The sequence below is a fragment of the Dreissena polymorpha genome, chromosome 1 (assembly GCF_020536995.1).
Source record: "Dreissena polymorpha isolate Duluth1 chromosome 1, UMN_Dpol_1.0, whole genome shotgun sequence".
Lineage (NCBI taxonomy): Eukaryota > Metazoa > Mollusca > Bivalvia > Myida > Dreissenidae > Dreissena > Dreissena polymorpha.
In genome coordinates this window covers 23,544,678-23,562,091 of record NC_068355.1, presented here as the reverse complement: position 1 = coordinate 23,562,091, position 17,414 = coordinate 23,544,678, and the positions used below count along the sequence as shown (strand labels likewise).

General features: G+C 42.7%; 1 protein-coding gene across 1 annotated transcript in view; it reads right to left on the bottom strand.

Moving 5' to 3' along the window:
- LOC127874433 (uncharacterized) overlaps positions 1 to 17,414 on the bottom strand; it is a 43,514-nt gene that overhangs the window by 11,054 nt on the left and 15,046 nt on the right. The window contains exons 2-4 of the mRNA XM_052418756.1: positions 2,062 to 2,263; positions 1,596 to 1,777; positions 27 to 155 (exon numbers count right to left, since the gene is read on the bottom strand). Of these exons, the coding sequence (XP_052274716.1) occupies positions 27 to 155; positions 1,596 to 1,777; positions 2,062 to 2,263 (513 nt within the window). The remainder of the gene's footprint in view (positions 1 to 26; positions 156 to 1,595; positions 1,778 to 2,061; positions 2,264 to 17,414) is intronic.

Sequence of the window (17,414 nt, the reverse complement as noted above, 5' to 3'; positions counted from 1 at the left end):
CTAACCGGGCGACTTGCGTTACTCACCCGGAAGTTCCTTTACGTAGTCCCAGGCGGCCTTCTCCGCCATCACCTTGCTCTTTCCGTGCGCGTCCAGTCCTTCCGGTTCCATCCAGTCTTCCTCGGTGTACGTCTTGTTTGGCTCCGAGCTGCCATCTGCAGGCAAAACGGGGAAGGGGTGAGGCTAAGTAACATCGTACTTTTCTCTTCAGTAATGTATTTTCCTGTTTATATCCGTTATTTAATGCATGCATCAAACAGATGGAAAAAAATCTACATAAAGGGAGAAAATTCCTGTACGCAGAAATAATAATCTCACTAATTTATCTCCCTTTCTACAAAAGCCTGAGTTCATAACGAAAATATTGTTATCATCGGAATAAGGAAAGAAAAAAAAGAACACGAGCAAACTAATCAAAAAATGAATAAAAAAAAAGATAAAATATTTGGGGAATTTAGGCTTGATTCATATACAATATTACTTCTCTTTTTTTAGAACTTACAAAATGCATGTTATAAGATGAGATACAAGACTCGAAGAACAAAGAAAGCTTGACGAAAGAACCATTTAATTGTACTAGGAACAAAATAAATAAACAGTTTAACGCTATTCATTCAGCACACACAAAAACAAGGAAGAGTAATGTTTTAACAAATAGCATAGGTAAAATATAGTGGCTAATGGGCCATCTAAGATTAACATATCATACGTTATTTTAACCAATTCTAACACTTAAATATAAAGGAACCTTTTAGAAACGCGTGTTATAAAAACGGAAGCTAACAGTTTAACGTTGTTCATTCAGCAAAAACAAACAAGGAAGAGTTATGTTTTAAACAAATATAATGGGCAACAATATGTTGGCCAATTGGCCGTTTAAGATTTATATATATACGATAAATATAAACATTTCCGAAACGTTGGTAATAATAACGGCAGCTACTATTCTCATAATTGAGACGCGTTTTGAGAAAACTGGGTTAAATGTATGTGCGTAAAGTGTCATCCCAAATTAGCATGTGCAGTCCGCACAGGCTAATCAGGGACGACACTTTCCGCGTTTATGACATTTTTCGTTTAAAATAAGTCTCTTTTTAGCACAGATCCAATTTAGGCAGAAAGTGTCGTCTCTGATTAGCCTGTGCGGACTGCACATGCTTATCTGGGACGACTCTTTACGCACATGCCTTATGCCCAGTTTTCTCAGTTACGTTTCTCATATCTATTGATAAATTTGAGTCTTGTTCTGTGAAAACGGTTTTTTCTGTGCGCAAAATTACTTTGCCTGTGCGGTGCGCATATACTCATCGGGGACGATACCTTCTACTTTATGGTATGTTTCGTTAAAAGAAAGTATCTTCTACACGAAAATCTAGTCTAAGCGGGCTGCACAGGCTTATCTGGGACGAAACTTTAAGGACATGTATTAAGCCCTGTTTTCTCAAAGCGAGACTCAAATCCGTACACGTTGCTGTCAAACATCATAACAGTAGTGTTACAGCGAAGAAAGTCCGAATTCATGTTTAAACAAAGGTCACAGTGAATAAAACAATTCGTTGCGAAGACAGGTTTTACTATTTCTTGGATAAACCCACATCTCACAGCCACTGATGAGCTCGTCATGACGACCTTCTTCACGGACTTGGCCTGCACGCACGCCTTCAGAATAGCCTGAGTGCCGTCCACAGCGGGGGTCACAATTTCACTCTCGTCCTTGGGCGGGGTCATGGGAAAGGGGCTGGCGGCGTGGATCACATACGTCACATCCTTCACGGCACTACATGCAACAAAGTAAATCGTACTGTAAACTCATGTTAATTTGTCGGCCTGAAATTTCGAGGATTTTACACACAAAAAAAGACTTGTTTTTGTATCCACGTAAATTTGTGATCGGTTAACACAGAAAATCAACAAAAACATATGTCCAACTAAGATTTCTTTTTGTGAAAATATGTCTTACATTCAATATTGTAACCTGTACAATTTTATTCCGATTATGACAGAAGCTATATTATTTTGTGTAATAATACGTGCTTTCAAAAACGACTTCTATCAACTCACGGTTCCCATGACTCTGGCTTAGTTAGGTCCGCCTCCACCAGCTCCAGCGCGTGCGCCGCTTCCGGGCAGAGCGCCCGCAGCTTCTCCGCCTTAGCTGCGTCCTCGAGAGAGCGCAGTGTGGCGCGAACCTGGTACCCGGCTTGCTGCAGCTGCTGTATGATGTGGGTCGCGATGTAGCCGCTCGCGCCGGTCACCAGAACACCTGAAGGGAACGAAACACGAACAGAGTGAGAACATTTTGGGTCACCGAAAACAATCTAATAAATCTGTCTATTTCGCCTATTTCGTCTATTTCGCCTGTACTCATTTCGCCTGTACGAGAGCATCCAAGCAGAGGTCACATGCCACATGATAATCAACGCCAAACACGGAGCCTTGGAGTCCAGGATACTTTAACCCTTTGCATGCTCGGGAATGTGACGTCTGCTAAAATGTCGTCTGCTGAATTTCTAAAATTAGCATTTTAGTTGATTTTTTTTTTGGAAAGAATACTATCAGAATAGCAAACAGTTTGGATCCTGATGAGACGCCACGTTCTGTGGCGTCTCATCTGGATACAAACTGTTTGCAAGGGCCTTCAAAATTTGGTTCCAGCAATGAAAGAGTTAAATGTTAAAGTCCAAAAAAAGCTTTTCTTGTCTCCTCTTGCCAAGTCTTAAGTGGGGTTTCAGCTACCGCAAAAACCATGCAATAGAATAATGAACGCCAAAAAAAACGGAGCATTGAAGTCCAGGATACTTTAAATGTTAATGTCCAAAAATGCTTTTCTTGTCTCATCTGGGTCTGCGCTGTTTGTAAGAAATATTCTAAATATAGAAATAAATGTACTAGAAATAAATTGATCCAATTAAGAAGGATGGGAGAGTCCACTAGGCATAAATGGGTTAAAATACCAGCTAGGCAACTTGCGCTGTTTTGGCGTTTCTGTGTTTTTGTTTGTTTTGTTTGTTATTTTCGCATAGGAGGGAAATACAGATTTAACAGTCTCAAAATTAAAGTGATGCTGTAAAATCATTGTTATCCCGGGGCATTAATTTTCGTTGATTTCGAGGATTTTAAGATCCGCGAATTACACGTAAACTTATCAGAAATTCACCGCTGCAAATTCGTCTATTTTCTCCAATTTAAGAAATCCACGACTTTATGCTCCCACAAAACGTCATTTTTCCAAAAAAAAATCCCGAAATTTCATGAGGTAGAATTATGTTACAGTATTTATGTGTAGTGCGCAGATCGGAGGCAGAACAAAGCTCTGCGCTCTGAAAACTAAGTCATCGACGCAGCGACCTTGCACGCGACCTTGCACGTGTTCAAGGAAACCTCCAAACCTCTCAATTATAAGAGCGATTCTTTGTTCACTCGAATATTTGTGTGTGCAGTGTTTTTTGCTCAATTATGACAAAAGCTCATGAAATAAAACTGCCACAGAAATATGTTTGCAGAATTTGTTTTATGGGTAATATGTTAAGCAAATTCGGCTTCATTTGAAATCATAAAATATATACAGAATTCGAAGGAATGAAGGAAAAGTATAAGAGATACTCTTTAAAGATTATATCGAATGAACTGGGATACATTGAGAGGCATTTCCACGCCAGGAAACCAGGTTTTCAATAAGTAAGATACAAATGTGTGCAATCCAAAGCTACGTCTGCATTTAAGGTACATGATTCATATATCTTGCTCTATAGAAAACAAATGTTTCATTTTCTAGAGAATACCAACATTTCATGCCGAAGAGAATATCATGATTCATGTTCCTGGTATTGGAGCGACATTTATATTTACCCTGTCCGTTACTGACCTTATGCGATCAATATATCTAGACATACCCTTTCTGGTAATAACACTATGCGACCCTATCTAAATCTAACACCACTGTCTGGTAATTACCCTATGCGACCACCACCTACATATAGCACCGTCTGGTTCTGAACCTATGCGATCACCACCTAGATATAGCACCACTGTCTGGTTCTGACCCTATGCGACCACCACCTAGATATAGCACCACTGTCTGGTTCTGACCCTATGCGACCACCACCTAGATAAAGCACCACCGTCTGGTTCTGAACCTATGCGACCACCACCTAGATATAGCACCACTGTCTGGTTCTGACCCTATGCGACCACCACCTAGATATAGCACCACTGTCTGGTTCTGACCCTATGCGACCACCACCTAGATATAGCACCACTGTCTGGTTCTGACCCTATGCGACCACCACCTAGATATAGCACCGTCTGGTTCTGAACCTATGCGATCACCACCTAGATATAGCACCACTGTCTGGTTCTGACCCTATGCGACCACCACCTAGATATAGCACCACCGTCTGGTTCTGAACCTATGCGACCACCACCTAGATATAGCACCACCGTCTGGTTCTGACCCTATGCGACCACCACCTAGATATAGCACCACTGTCTGGTTCTGACCCTATGCGACCACCACCTAGATATAGCACACACTGTCTGGTTCTGACCCTATGCGACCACCACCTAGATATAAAACCACTGTCTGGTTCTGAACCTATGCGACCACCACCTAGATATAACACCACTGTCTGGTTCTGACCCTATGCGACCACCACCTAGATATAGCACCACTGTCTGGTTCTGACCCTATACGACCACCACCTAGATATAGCACCACTGTCTGGTTCTGAACCTATGCGACCACCACCTAGATATAGCACCACTGTATGGTTCTGACCCTATACGACCACCACCTAGATATAGCACCACTGTCTGGTTCTGACCCTATACGACCACCACCTAGATATAGCACCACTGTCTGGTTCTGACCCTATACGACCACCACCTAGATATAGCACCACTGTCTGGTTCTGACCCTATGCGACCACCACCTAGATATAGCACACACTGTCTGGTTCTGACCCTATGCGACCGCCACCTAGATATAGCACCACTGTCTGGTTCTGACCCTATACGACCGCCACCTAGATATAGCACACACTGTCTGGTTCTGACCCTATGCGACCACCACCTAGATATAGCACCACTGTCTGGTTCTGACCCTATGCGACCACCACCTAGATATAGCACCACTGTCTGGTTCTGACCCTATGCGACCACCACCTAGATATAGCACCACTGTCTGGTTCTGACCCTATGCGACCACCACCTAGATATAGCACCACTGTCTGGTTCTGACCCTATGCGACCACCACCTAGATATAGCACCACTGTCTGGTTCTGACCCTATGCGACCACCACCTAGATATAGCACCACTGTCTGGTTCTGACCCTATGCGACCACCACCTAGATATAGCACCACTGTCTGGTTCTGACCCTATGCGACCACCACCTAGATATAGCACCACTGTCTGGTTCTGACCCTATGCGACCACCACCTAGATATAGCACACACTGTCTGGTTCTGACCCTATGCGACCACCACCTAGATATAGCACCACTGTCTGGTTCTGACCCTATACGACCACCACCTAGATATAGCACCACTGTCTGGTTCTGACCCTATGCGACCACCACCTAGATATAGCACACACTGTCTGGTTCTGACCCTATGCGACCACCACCTAGATATAGCACCACTGTCTGGTTCTGACCCTATGCGACCACCACCTAGATATAGCACCACTGTCTGGTTCTGACCCTATGCGACCACCACCTAGATATAGCACCACTGTCTGGTTCTGACCCTATGCGACCACCACCTAGATATAGCACCACTGTCTGGTTCTGACCCTATGCGACCACCACCTAGATATAGCACCACTGTCTGGTTCTGACCCTATGCGACCACCACCTAGATATAGCACCACTGTCTGGTTCTGACCCTATGCGACCACCACCTAGATATAGCACCACTGTCTGGTTCTGACCCTATGCGACCACCACCTAGATATAGCACCACTGTCTGGTTCTGACCCTATGCGACCACCACCTAGATATAGCACACACTGTCTGGTTCTGACCCTATGCGACCACCACCTAGATATAGCACCACTGTCTGGTTCTGACCCTATGCGACCACCACCTAGATATAGCACCACTGTCTGGTTCTGACCCTATGCGACCACCACCTAGATATAGCACCACTGTCTGGTTCTGACCCTATGCGACCACCACCTAGATATAGCACCACTGTCTGGTTCTGACCCTATACGACCACCACCTAGATATAGCACCACTGTCTGGTTCTGACCCTATGCGACCACCACCGAAACATAGCACCACTGTCTGGTTCTGACCCTGTGCGACCACCACCTAGATATACCACTGTCTGGTTCTGACCCTATGCGACCACCACCTAGATATAGCACCACTGTCTGGTTCTGACCCTATGCGACCACCACCTAGATATACCACTGTCTGGTTCTGACCCTATGCGACCACCACCTAGATATAGCACCACTGTCTGGTTCTGAACCTATGCGACCACCACCTAGATATAACACCACTGTCTGGTTCTGAACCTATGCGACCACCACCTAGATATAACACCACTGTCTGGTTCTGACCCTATGCGACCACCACCTAGATATAGCACCACTGTCTGGTTCTGACCCTATACGACCACCACCTAGATATAGCACCACTGTCTGGTTCTGAACCTATGCGACCACCACCTAGATATAGCACCACTGTCTGGTTCTGACCCTATACGACCACCACCTAGATATAGCACCACTGTCTGGTTCTGACCCTATACGACCACCACCTAGATATAGCACCACTGTCTGGTTCTGACCCTATACGACCACCACCTAGATATAGCACCACTGTCTGGTTCTGACCCTATGCGACCACCACCTAGATATAGCACACACTGTCTGGTTCTGACCCTATGCGACCGCCACCTAGATATAGCACCACTGTCTGGTTCTGACCCTATACGACCGCCACCTAGATATAGCACACACTGTCTGGTTCTGACCCTATGCGACCACCACCTAGATATAGCACCACTGTCTGGTTCTGACCCTATGCGACCACCACCTAGATATAGCACCACTGTCTGGTTCTGACCCTTTGCGACCACCACCTAGATATAGCACCACTGTCTGGTTCTGACCCTATGCGACCACCACCTAGATATAGCACCACTGTCTGGTTCTGACCCTATGCGACCACCACCTAGATATAGCACCACTGTCTGGTTCTGACCCTATGCGACCACCACCTAGATATAGCACCACTGTCTGGTTCTGACCCTATGCGACCACCACCTAGATATAGCACCACTGTCTGGTTCTGACCCTATGCGACCACCACCTAGATATAGCACCACTGTCTGGTTCTGACCCTATGCGACCACCACCTAGATATAGCACACACTGTCTGGTTCTGACCCTATGCGACCACCACCTAGATATAGCACCACTGTCTGGTTCTGACCCTATACGACCACCACCTAGATATAGCACCACTGTCTGGTTCTGACCCTATGCGACCACCACCTAGATATAGCACACACTGTCTGGTTCTGACCCTATGCGACCACCACCTAGATATAGCACCACTGTCTGGTTCTGACCCTATGCGACCACCACCTAGATATAGCACCACTGTCTGGTTCTGACCCTATGCGACCACCACCTAGATATAGCACCACTGTCTGGTTCTGACCCTATGCGACCACCACCTAGATATAGCACCACTGTCTGGTTCTGACCCTATGCGACCACCACCTAGATATAGCACCACTGTCTGGTTCTGACCCTATGCGACCACCACCTAGATAGCACCACTGTCTGGTTCTGACCCTATGCGACCACCACCTAGATATAGCACCACTGTCTGGTTCTGACCCTATGCGACCACCACCTAGATATAGCACCACTGTCTGGTTCTGACCCTATGCGACCACCACCTAGATATAGCACACACTGTCTGGTTCTGACCCTATGCGACCACCACCTAGATATAGCACCACTGTCTGGTTCTGACCCTATGCGACCACCACCTAGATATAGCACCACTGTCTGGTTCTGACCCTATGCGACCACCACCTAGATATAGCACCACTGTCTGGTTCTGACCCTATGCGACCACCACCTAGATATAGCACCACTGTCTGGTTCTGACCCTATACGACCACCACCTAGATATAGCACCACTGTCTGGTTCTGACCCTATGCGACCACCACCGAAACATAGCACCACTGTCTGGTTCTGACCCTGTGCGACCACCACCTAGATATACCACTGTCTGGTTCTGACCCTATGCGACCACCACCTAGATATAGCACCACTGTCTGGTTCTGACCCTATGCGACCACCACCTAGATATACCACTGTCTGGTTCTGACCCTATGCGACCACCACCTAGATATAGCACTGTCTGGTTCTGACCCTATGCGACCACCACCTAGATATAGCACCACTGTCTGGTTCTGACCCTATGCGACCACCACCTAGATATAGCACACACTGTCAGGTTCTGACCCTATGCGACCACCACCTAGATATACCACTGTCTGGTTCTGACCCTATGCGACCACCACCTAGATATAGCACTGTCTGGTTCTGACCCTATGCGACCACCACCTAGATATAGCACCACTGTCTGGTTCTGACCCTATGCGACCACCACCTAGATATAGCACACACTGTCAGGTTCTGACCCTATGCGACCACCACCGAAACATGGCACCACTGTTGATTTGCGAACATATGCGCACATAATTAGACATAGCGGCCTGTCTGTTAGTGACTTGATGCGACAATATCTAGATATAACCTGCCTCTTTATGACTTTGCGCTCATATCTAGACATAACGCACAGTCTGTTAATGACCTTAAGAGACCATATCTAGACATAACCTGCCTTAAAATGCAATGTGCATCCATATTTAGACATAACGCACAGTCTATTAGTGACCTTCGATCATATCTAGACATATTAACCCTATGCGCCCCTATCTCGTAATGTCTGGGACTGATTCAGCTACAATCGATTTCCGCTTCGTAAAACACCAATAAATTACAGCCTGGCATGCTTTCCGATATTATGCAGACATCATGTATTCTGAATACTACATGATATTTTCGTGGAATGCTGGAAGCTGTAGCTTTGCTTTGAATAACTCACGCTTCGGCGATTTCAGAAGCTTTGTTTAAAATAAATAAATAAACGAAAACACGCAACAGTCGATTGGAATGGTTTGAATAGGTTTATTGTTGTCCTGATTTGTTTTTAAACTGTGTTGTTCAACAGCTGGTTTGTTATCCGTTAAGTTATTTAAACACCATATATAGCGCATTGACTTTGGTTCCGGGCAGTTGTCCACTCAGTTGTGGTTCACCGCACACAATATTGCATGTGTGTCTAGTTCTCGAAGTAATGATAGGTTGCGTTCAGTTAACAACACCATGCCAAAAGGAAACACACTCAGCATGTTTGTCATTGAATGCCGGGCAATCAGAATCTTGTGTGTTTGTTCACGTTTCTCTGAACTACATCATTAACCCATTTATGCCTAGCGTCTAGAAAAAAAGGCCTTGGCAAACAGCGTAGACCCAGATTAGACGCCGCATGATGCATAAGGGTCTGTGTTGTTTGCTTAAAGGAATTTCTGTAAGAAATATTCTAATTTAGAAATAAATATACATGACATCCCTAAAAACGTCTCCAGGAAAGCGCTCTATCAAAGCTCATAGTTTCTACTTGCATCTTGATAAATGACGCAATTAATCGATGAGTCGAAGTCTGAGACAGGCCATTCAATCAAACCCGAGCGACGTGAGACTACTAACCGCACGTGGATATATATGTGTCGTGTTCTGAGAAAACTGGGCTTAATGCATGTGCGTAAAGTGTCGTCCCAGATTCCGCTTTTATGGCATTTTTCGTTTAAATGAAGTCTATTCTTAGCATAAATCCAATGTGGGCGGAAAGTATCGTCCCTGATTAGCCTGTGCGGACTGCACAGGCTAATCTGAGATGACACTTTACGCACATGCATTATGCCCAGTTTTCTCAGAACGCGACACATATATTATATGTTGCGTGTTTTCTTCATGAAACGAGCTTAACCCGTTCACTAAACCGTCACTTTACCCCCTCACCCCCCCCCCCCCCCCACACACACACACACATCGTGAAAATACATTTATGACATTAAAGCTTATATGATACAACATGTATTTAGACCTTAAATACAACAGCCCTCGTGAACATTTAACAAACCGGGATCGTTTTTCTTACATGTACATTCTTTAATCAAATGTTGTTTAAGTATATGTAGGTTTTTAATAAATGTAGACAAGGCAAAAGGACTGATGTATATATTACACATACACATAGAATTGTTGTAAAAATGCAGCAAATTACCGACTCTGAAATCAACAATGCTGTCATACAACGTTACGCGCATGCTTAAAAGAAACTGTTAACTACATATATATGTGTGTGAAATGTGATCATATACACTGCATTTGTAAACTACACGATTTATAAACATTTTTTAAAAAAATACACTCTATCCACTTCAGTGTTCTTATATAACATTTAAATAATGCATGTTTTGTGTATTATTTATTTACTTCTGCTTCCTTGTAACATTGTCAACAATAACTTGTACATTTTAATTTCCCTTTTCCGTGTTTGTAAAAAAGAACTGCGTTTGAAGCGGAACTTTGAAGTATCGTTTTAGCTATGCCCTCTTTACAATTAAAAACACAATTCAGATTCAACATTGCTTACGCAATAGAATATTAGGTTATAAAAACGACTGGTATCTTATGTGAAATCTTCACTGTTGTATGGCCAACAATTGCACAACGAATGATGTATGTGACCAATCGTTTTAAGATGATAGTAAATTATTTTTTTTCTCTAGATTATCATTTTAAGGGACTTTTTACACAAAAGTAGCGCTTGAATGTACTCAAAACCATCAAGCGGTTATATTAAGATTGCAGAAATAGAATGCTTAATACAAATGTGATGTCAGAGTATGGTTGTACATGCTTCATATTAATACATATATGATAGACATTCTGACACAGAGGGTGTTGTTTTACTTAAAACTATTCTTGCCAACTGGGCACCCGCCAGAATATTTTATTCCAAACAAAAAATGACAACGTTTTAAAGTTTCGATTAGGAAATAAAACAAAGTAATGACAACGAAACTCTTCAATTAATATTGATATAATTACTACAATTAAGTAAATGCTCTGCAATAGTTAAAAAGAAACGCATGCGGGGAAAACCGGGCTTAAAGCGTAAAGTGCCGTTCCAGAGAAGCTTTGCAGTCCCCACAGGCTGAATCGGGACGACGATTTCCGCCTAAACTGGATTTTTGTTTTTAACATACTTCCTTTAAACGAAAAAGTCATTAAAAGTGGAAAGTGTCGTCCCTCTGTTGCCTGAACAAACTTCACATGCTAATCTAAAACGACACTTGACGCAAATGAATTAAGCTCAATTTATACAAAACGAGGCAAAAACAAAATGGTATCAAAATACATTTACTGCAATTGCAAAAACATGTTACAGTTTTGTTTAGATATTATACAATCATGTGGCATTGTCTTTTCTTTCTATAAAATAGCGAAGAAAACATATTTGTTGGTCACTGCTAGTGATTGAGATAAGATTTCACTGATATTATTAATATTTAAATAATTCCCCTATATTCGATACCGCTAACTAATGAAAGCGCGTTGTGATTCATTTATTAAAAAATGTCAAAACTAAAAAAGACTACATTTACGACCTGTTTTTCAAACAACAAGCCAAAGCCAGATGTTAATAAAGTGTTGTTGCTATGCAGTTAAACTCGCGGATCAGTGCACACGCGGTCTGTATGTTTGTTTACATATCAATGTTTAGAATGTTATAGTTCTGAAATATGTTTTTCGTTTGACTTATTGCAGTTGAATTTCTCCTATGTTTATTTGTATATGAATCGCGTTTTGAGAGAACCGGGCTTAATGCATGGAGCCCGCACCGGCTAATCAGGGACGACACTTCCCGCCTTTAAAAAAATGCTCATGTAAGAGAGTCCTTTCTAAACATAATTCAGTTTAAGCAGAAAGGGTTGTCATTGATTAGTCGGACTGCACAGGCTGTTCTGTGTCCATATTTTGCGCACATGCATTAAGCCCGTTTTCCCAAAGCGCGGGTTTTCCCCATAGCGCGGGTTTTTCCATAGCGCGGGTTTCCCATTGCGCGAGTTTTCCCATAGCGCGAGTTTTCCCATAGGTGCGGATTTTCCCATAGCGCGGATTTTCCCATAGGTGCGGATTTTATCATAGCGCGGGTTTCCCATAGCGCGAGTTTTCCCATAGCGCGAGTTTTCCCATAGGTGCGGATTTTCCCATAGCGCGAGTTTTCCCATAGCGCGGGTTTTCCCATAGCGCGGGTTTGCCATAGCCAAGTTTTCCCAAAGCGCGAGTTTTCCCATAGGTGCGGATTTTCCCATAGCGCGGATTTTCCCATAGCGCGAATTTTCCCATAGCGCGGCACATATACATCATGAGCGAGTTCACTGACCCCTCCCCCCCCCCTCCATACCTTAAGGACTCGATATTGAAATTCTAAAAGCAACCATTAATTCCTGATGACTTTGGGTTACTCAACAGGTCCGGGGAAGAAATCAATACCTCATCTGAGCTGCTATTCAAACCGCTGTGTTCCTAACAAGAAAGTCCTGATGTGGCCGTTGTCACGTGATATCAGACATCAATAATTCTAAAGGGAACATTTGTCGGTTGCTTATCGTCTGTCCGAGCGGACTTAGTCCATAACCGTCTATCAGTTCCCTGGAATGTATCTGGAGCGACAGACTGATACGCTGTAACGAGTTCATACGTCAGATGAAAAGTTGGTTTCCTTCAATAACAGTTACTTTCCTGAATACCGCGGTTTCAGACAACGCATAACTGAGCCGCATGCTATAGATTTGTTTATTCATTTTATAATTGAAGTTGTCTGGATGATGCCTAATTCCCCGCCTAAATGGCGCCCAAACATGCAACGCTCAGCAGAAAGTAAAGGAACGATTTACATGGTATTAAACCCATTTATTCCTAGTGGACTCCCTCATCCTTCTTAGTTGGATCAATTTATTTCCAAAATTAGGGATGTTTAGTAAACTTAGTTTTATATTGAGAATACTTCTCACAGTAATTCCTTTAAGCAAACAGCGCAGACCCTAATGAGACGCCGCATTATCATGCGTCTCATCTGGGTCTACGCCGTTTGCCAATTCCTTTTTTCTAAAAGGTCCTTCAAACATACACGGCCACAATAATTCATGCGGAATCGCATTTTTACCAGAAACACTGAATATACGTGACAATCAAACTGGTTAAAAAGCGAACACGTACAGATTTATTATTTTTAGTAATATTTTCACACATTATTTTTTCCCGAAATATTTTGAAAGGTCAAAACGGGGAGAATTCAGTCTCGAAATTGTTTTAGATAGTTTCGTACAATAATGATAAGAGGTCGAAATGGTCATAGGTCGCTGACCAATAACAGAAGGAACTTAACCCATTTATGCCATTTAGTTAATTAAAACGCCGCCTATATTATACGCGAAATCCGACCCACGGGCAACGGAACTCTAAGCTAAGAAGCCATAGTGCGCTGCTCGGTCGGGTTATCAATTGCGAGCTCTACCCTGGGCAATTACCCGCACGAGACGGATGGTGATCGCATGTCGCGCGCCTTCAGTTATTGATTTGCAATAGTTGAACAGACGTTCCGTGTACATTTACATAATTCAAATCAGAGACGCGGCATTAATTCTGCTTTCAGGATCGCTAATGCGGATCTCGTATTTCCTGCGGGCGGAGAGGCTGGCAGACATGTACACCATGTTTGATGCTGAAACGTGAAAATGGCGTCTATGTCTTGTAAGCATCCGGGACCAAGGTGTTTAATGCATGAGCGAAACGTGTTGTCCCACATTAGCCAGCTATTATGGGAAAACACTTTACCGCCAAAGCACCGTTATCACCGCGAATCTCGTATTTGAGTCGCGTTCTGAGAAAACTGCATAATGCATGTGCGTAAAGTGTCGTCCCAGATTAGCCTGTGCAGTCCGCACAGGCTAATCAGGGACGACACTTTCCGCATAAATTGGATTTTTGCTAAGAAGAGACTTCAATTAAACGAAAAATGTCATTAAAGCGGAAAATGTCGTCCCTGATTGGCCTGTGCGGATTGCACAGGCTAATCTGGGACGACATTTTACGCACATGCATTATGCCCAGTTTTCTCAGTACACGACACATTTCCTGCGGGCGGGGAGGCTGAAACACAGGTACACGATGTTTGCTGCTGAAACAAGGCGTCTACAGCCTATAAGTATCATACACTGACGAATTTAGCAGATTTGCACGATAGTTGAATTTATTGTGCACTAGTGAGAATTTATTGAAACAACGATGATGTGGGATTCATCTCTCTCGCTGACATTGTTAATAGCTCTAAACAAGTCACCAAGCCGCCCTCAAAGCCTTAAATCAACGAGTCTGACCGTAAAACCGCAACTTAACAACGTATTGGTATGAAACAGCCTACACATTCACTACAATTACTCGAGCGTAGACAGTCATTAAATTAATCGCCTCATTTCGCGTGTAAGTAGACCCCCTCCCTCTCCCTCCCATCGGTCAGCGGTCCGGGCATAGTATCACGAACATACTTTAGTCAATATTTTGACTAAACTTTTTTTTTCTCTTTGAGATAAGTTTTGACATCATTCCCAACGTTGTGTTTACAACAGTTTTTTTTTTAAGTTTCCAGACTGACTCAACCCGGAGTTTGAAAGGAATTATGTGCTAATTATTATAGCTTATATGTAAGTGGATTTTTGCTAAGAAGAGACTTTCTTAAAACAAAAAAATATCATGAAAGCGAAAAGTGTCGAACTGCACGGGCTAATCCGGGACGACACTTTACGCACATGCATTAAACACCCTTTTCACAGAGCACGGCCAATTTATATACATGAACTTGGCTGAAGTACACGCAATTGTGTACGACTTCATGGCGTGTTATCCATGTTAAAATGTCAATGCTCTTTATAAAAAAATTCCTGTTCATATGTTATGGTAAACATCTGTAATAAATAAATACTACCCATGTTTGACTGTCATAAATTGTCATACATGATAGCTGCCACAAATAAATAGAACGAAAATGAGCTTCGTTATGGGAAAATGGGGCTTAATGCAATTAAATCAAGTTTTAGCGGGAAGTGTCGTCATAGATTAGCCTCTACAGATTGCACAGGCTAAAATCGATTGACAATTTAATAATCTGGATTCAGCCCTGTTTTTCCACCGCGAGACATGTTTGCAAAAACTTTGCTGAAAAACACGAAAGCATTTTACGACTTTAAAAAAAATAAAGAAAAAGTATCAATTAAGGAAATCATAAACCGCTTTATCGTCTCACGTTTATTATGCGATAGATAATCAAAATAATCATTTTATATGTGACCTGTTAAACAAATTTATGTGTCAGTAATATGATATCAAATAATAATGAACAGCAAATAAAGTTAAAAATAAAATTACTTAAAGATAAAGGGATGGAAGAACGACACATATTTGTTCGATCCTCTTATACAAATACATGAGCTTGTTAAATCAAGCGGCTACTTCTGTCGAACGTTATGTTATTTTATGTTAAACAGTCGTAATAAATAAGCACTACACATGTTTGTATGTCATATAAATGTCATATAAATGTCATATAACTGTCTTATATGATAGCTGTACTACCTACATCAATCGAAAGAAAATAATTGTGGAGAAGCAAATTTTCGGACTTAAATGTGCATGGTTTATATCAAAAACGATTCATAAAACTCTGGCGATGCAAATTACCGGAAGGCACCATTTATATAGGTAATTTAGCGATCTCAGCGGGGTAAATCATGGACAGGACGTTCGCACGGACCGCAAAGGAATCTTAACCCATTTATGCCTAGAGGACTCTCCCATCCTTCTAATTTGGATCAATTTATTTCCAAAATTAGGGATGTCTAGTATATGTTTTTCTATATTTATAATATTTCTTACAGAAATTCCTTCAAGCAAACAGCGCAGACCCTGATGAGACGCCGTATCATGCGGCGTCTCAGCTGGGTCTACGCTGTTTGCCAAGGCATTTTTTCTAGACGCTAGGCATTAATGGGTTAAGATACATGCCAGTCAATATAGAAATATACAATCATGATATATCCGTTGAAAATAATGGGCATGGTTACTAAAAATTTTAACGGACTTTAATTTTGGGATGAAGTTATCAATGTGACATAATTGTTAACCCTTTAAATATATCTGTCAGTTGTAAACAAATAAATTTTGATCGAATAATTTGCATATGTTTTATGAAAACAGACTGTTACCTAAACTGACCGATAACGTTTTGAGAAACAGAGCCATAGTTATTGATAGCTCTTGTCAGAATGCTGGATACACCAGACACGTTTATACGCGTTGTTTATTTATAATAATCGCACAACGCGAGCTGAAATTCCGTTCCACCCCAGTGACTTATTTTGACACACATTGTTAATATTATTTAGACCGCAAAAATGTGAGGTCATGCTAAATACAATAGGGTTAACGTGCCTTGATCAATGACTGGCGAGCCACTCCAAAGTTGGACAGTCACATTTAGCAGTCCGCTACACAACTTTTATTTCCTCATTCTGGGTAAACTCGGCATAATGCACTTGCGTGCAGTCCGCACAGGTTATTCAGGTAAGACACTTTCCACCAAAACAGATTTTTCGCTAAAAAGATACTTCCTTTCAACGAAAACAGTCCATTAAAGCGGAAAGTGTAGTCCCTGATAAGCCTGTGTGTAGTCCCTGATAAGCCTGTGTAGTCCCTGATAAGCCTGTGTGTAGTCCCTGATAAGCCTGTGTGTAGTCCCTGATAAGCCTGTGTAGTCCCTGATAAGCCTGTGTGTAGTCCCTGATAAGCCTGTGTGTAGTCCCTGATAAGCCTGTGTGTAGTCCCTGATAAGCCTGTGTGTAGTCCCTGATAAGCCTGTGTGTAGTCCCTGATAAGCCTGTGTAGTCCCTGATAAGCCTGTGTGTAGTCCCTGATAAGCCTGTGTGTAGTCCCTGATAAGCCTGTGTGTAGTCCCTGATAAACCTGTGTGTAGTCCCTGATAAACCTGTGTGTAGTCCCTGATAAACCTGTGTGTAGTCCCTGATAAGCCTGTGTGTAGTCCCTGATAAGCCTGTGTGTAGTCCCTGATAAGCCTGTGTGTAGTCCCTGATAAGCCTGTGTAGTCCCTGATAAGTCTGTGTGAAGTCCCTGATAAACCTGTGTGTAGTCCCTGATAAGCCTGTGTAGTCCCTGATAAGCCTGTGTAGTC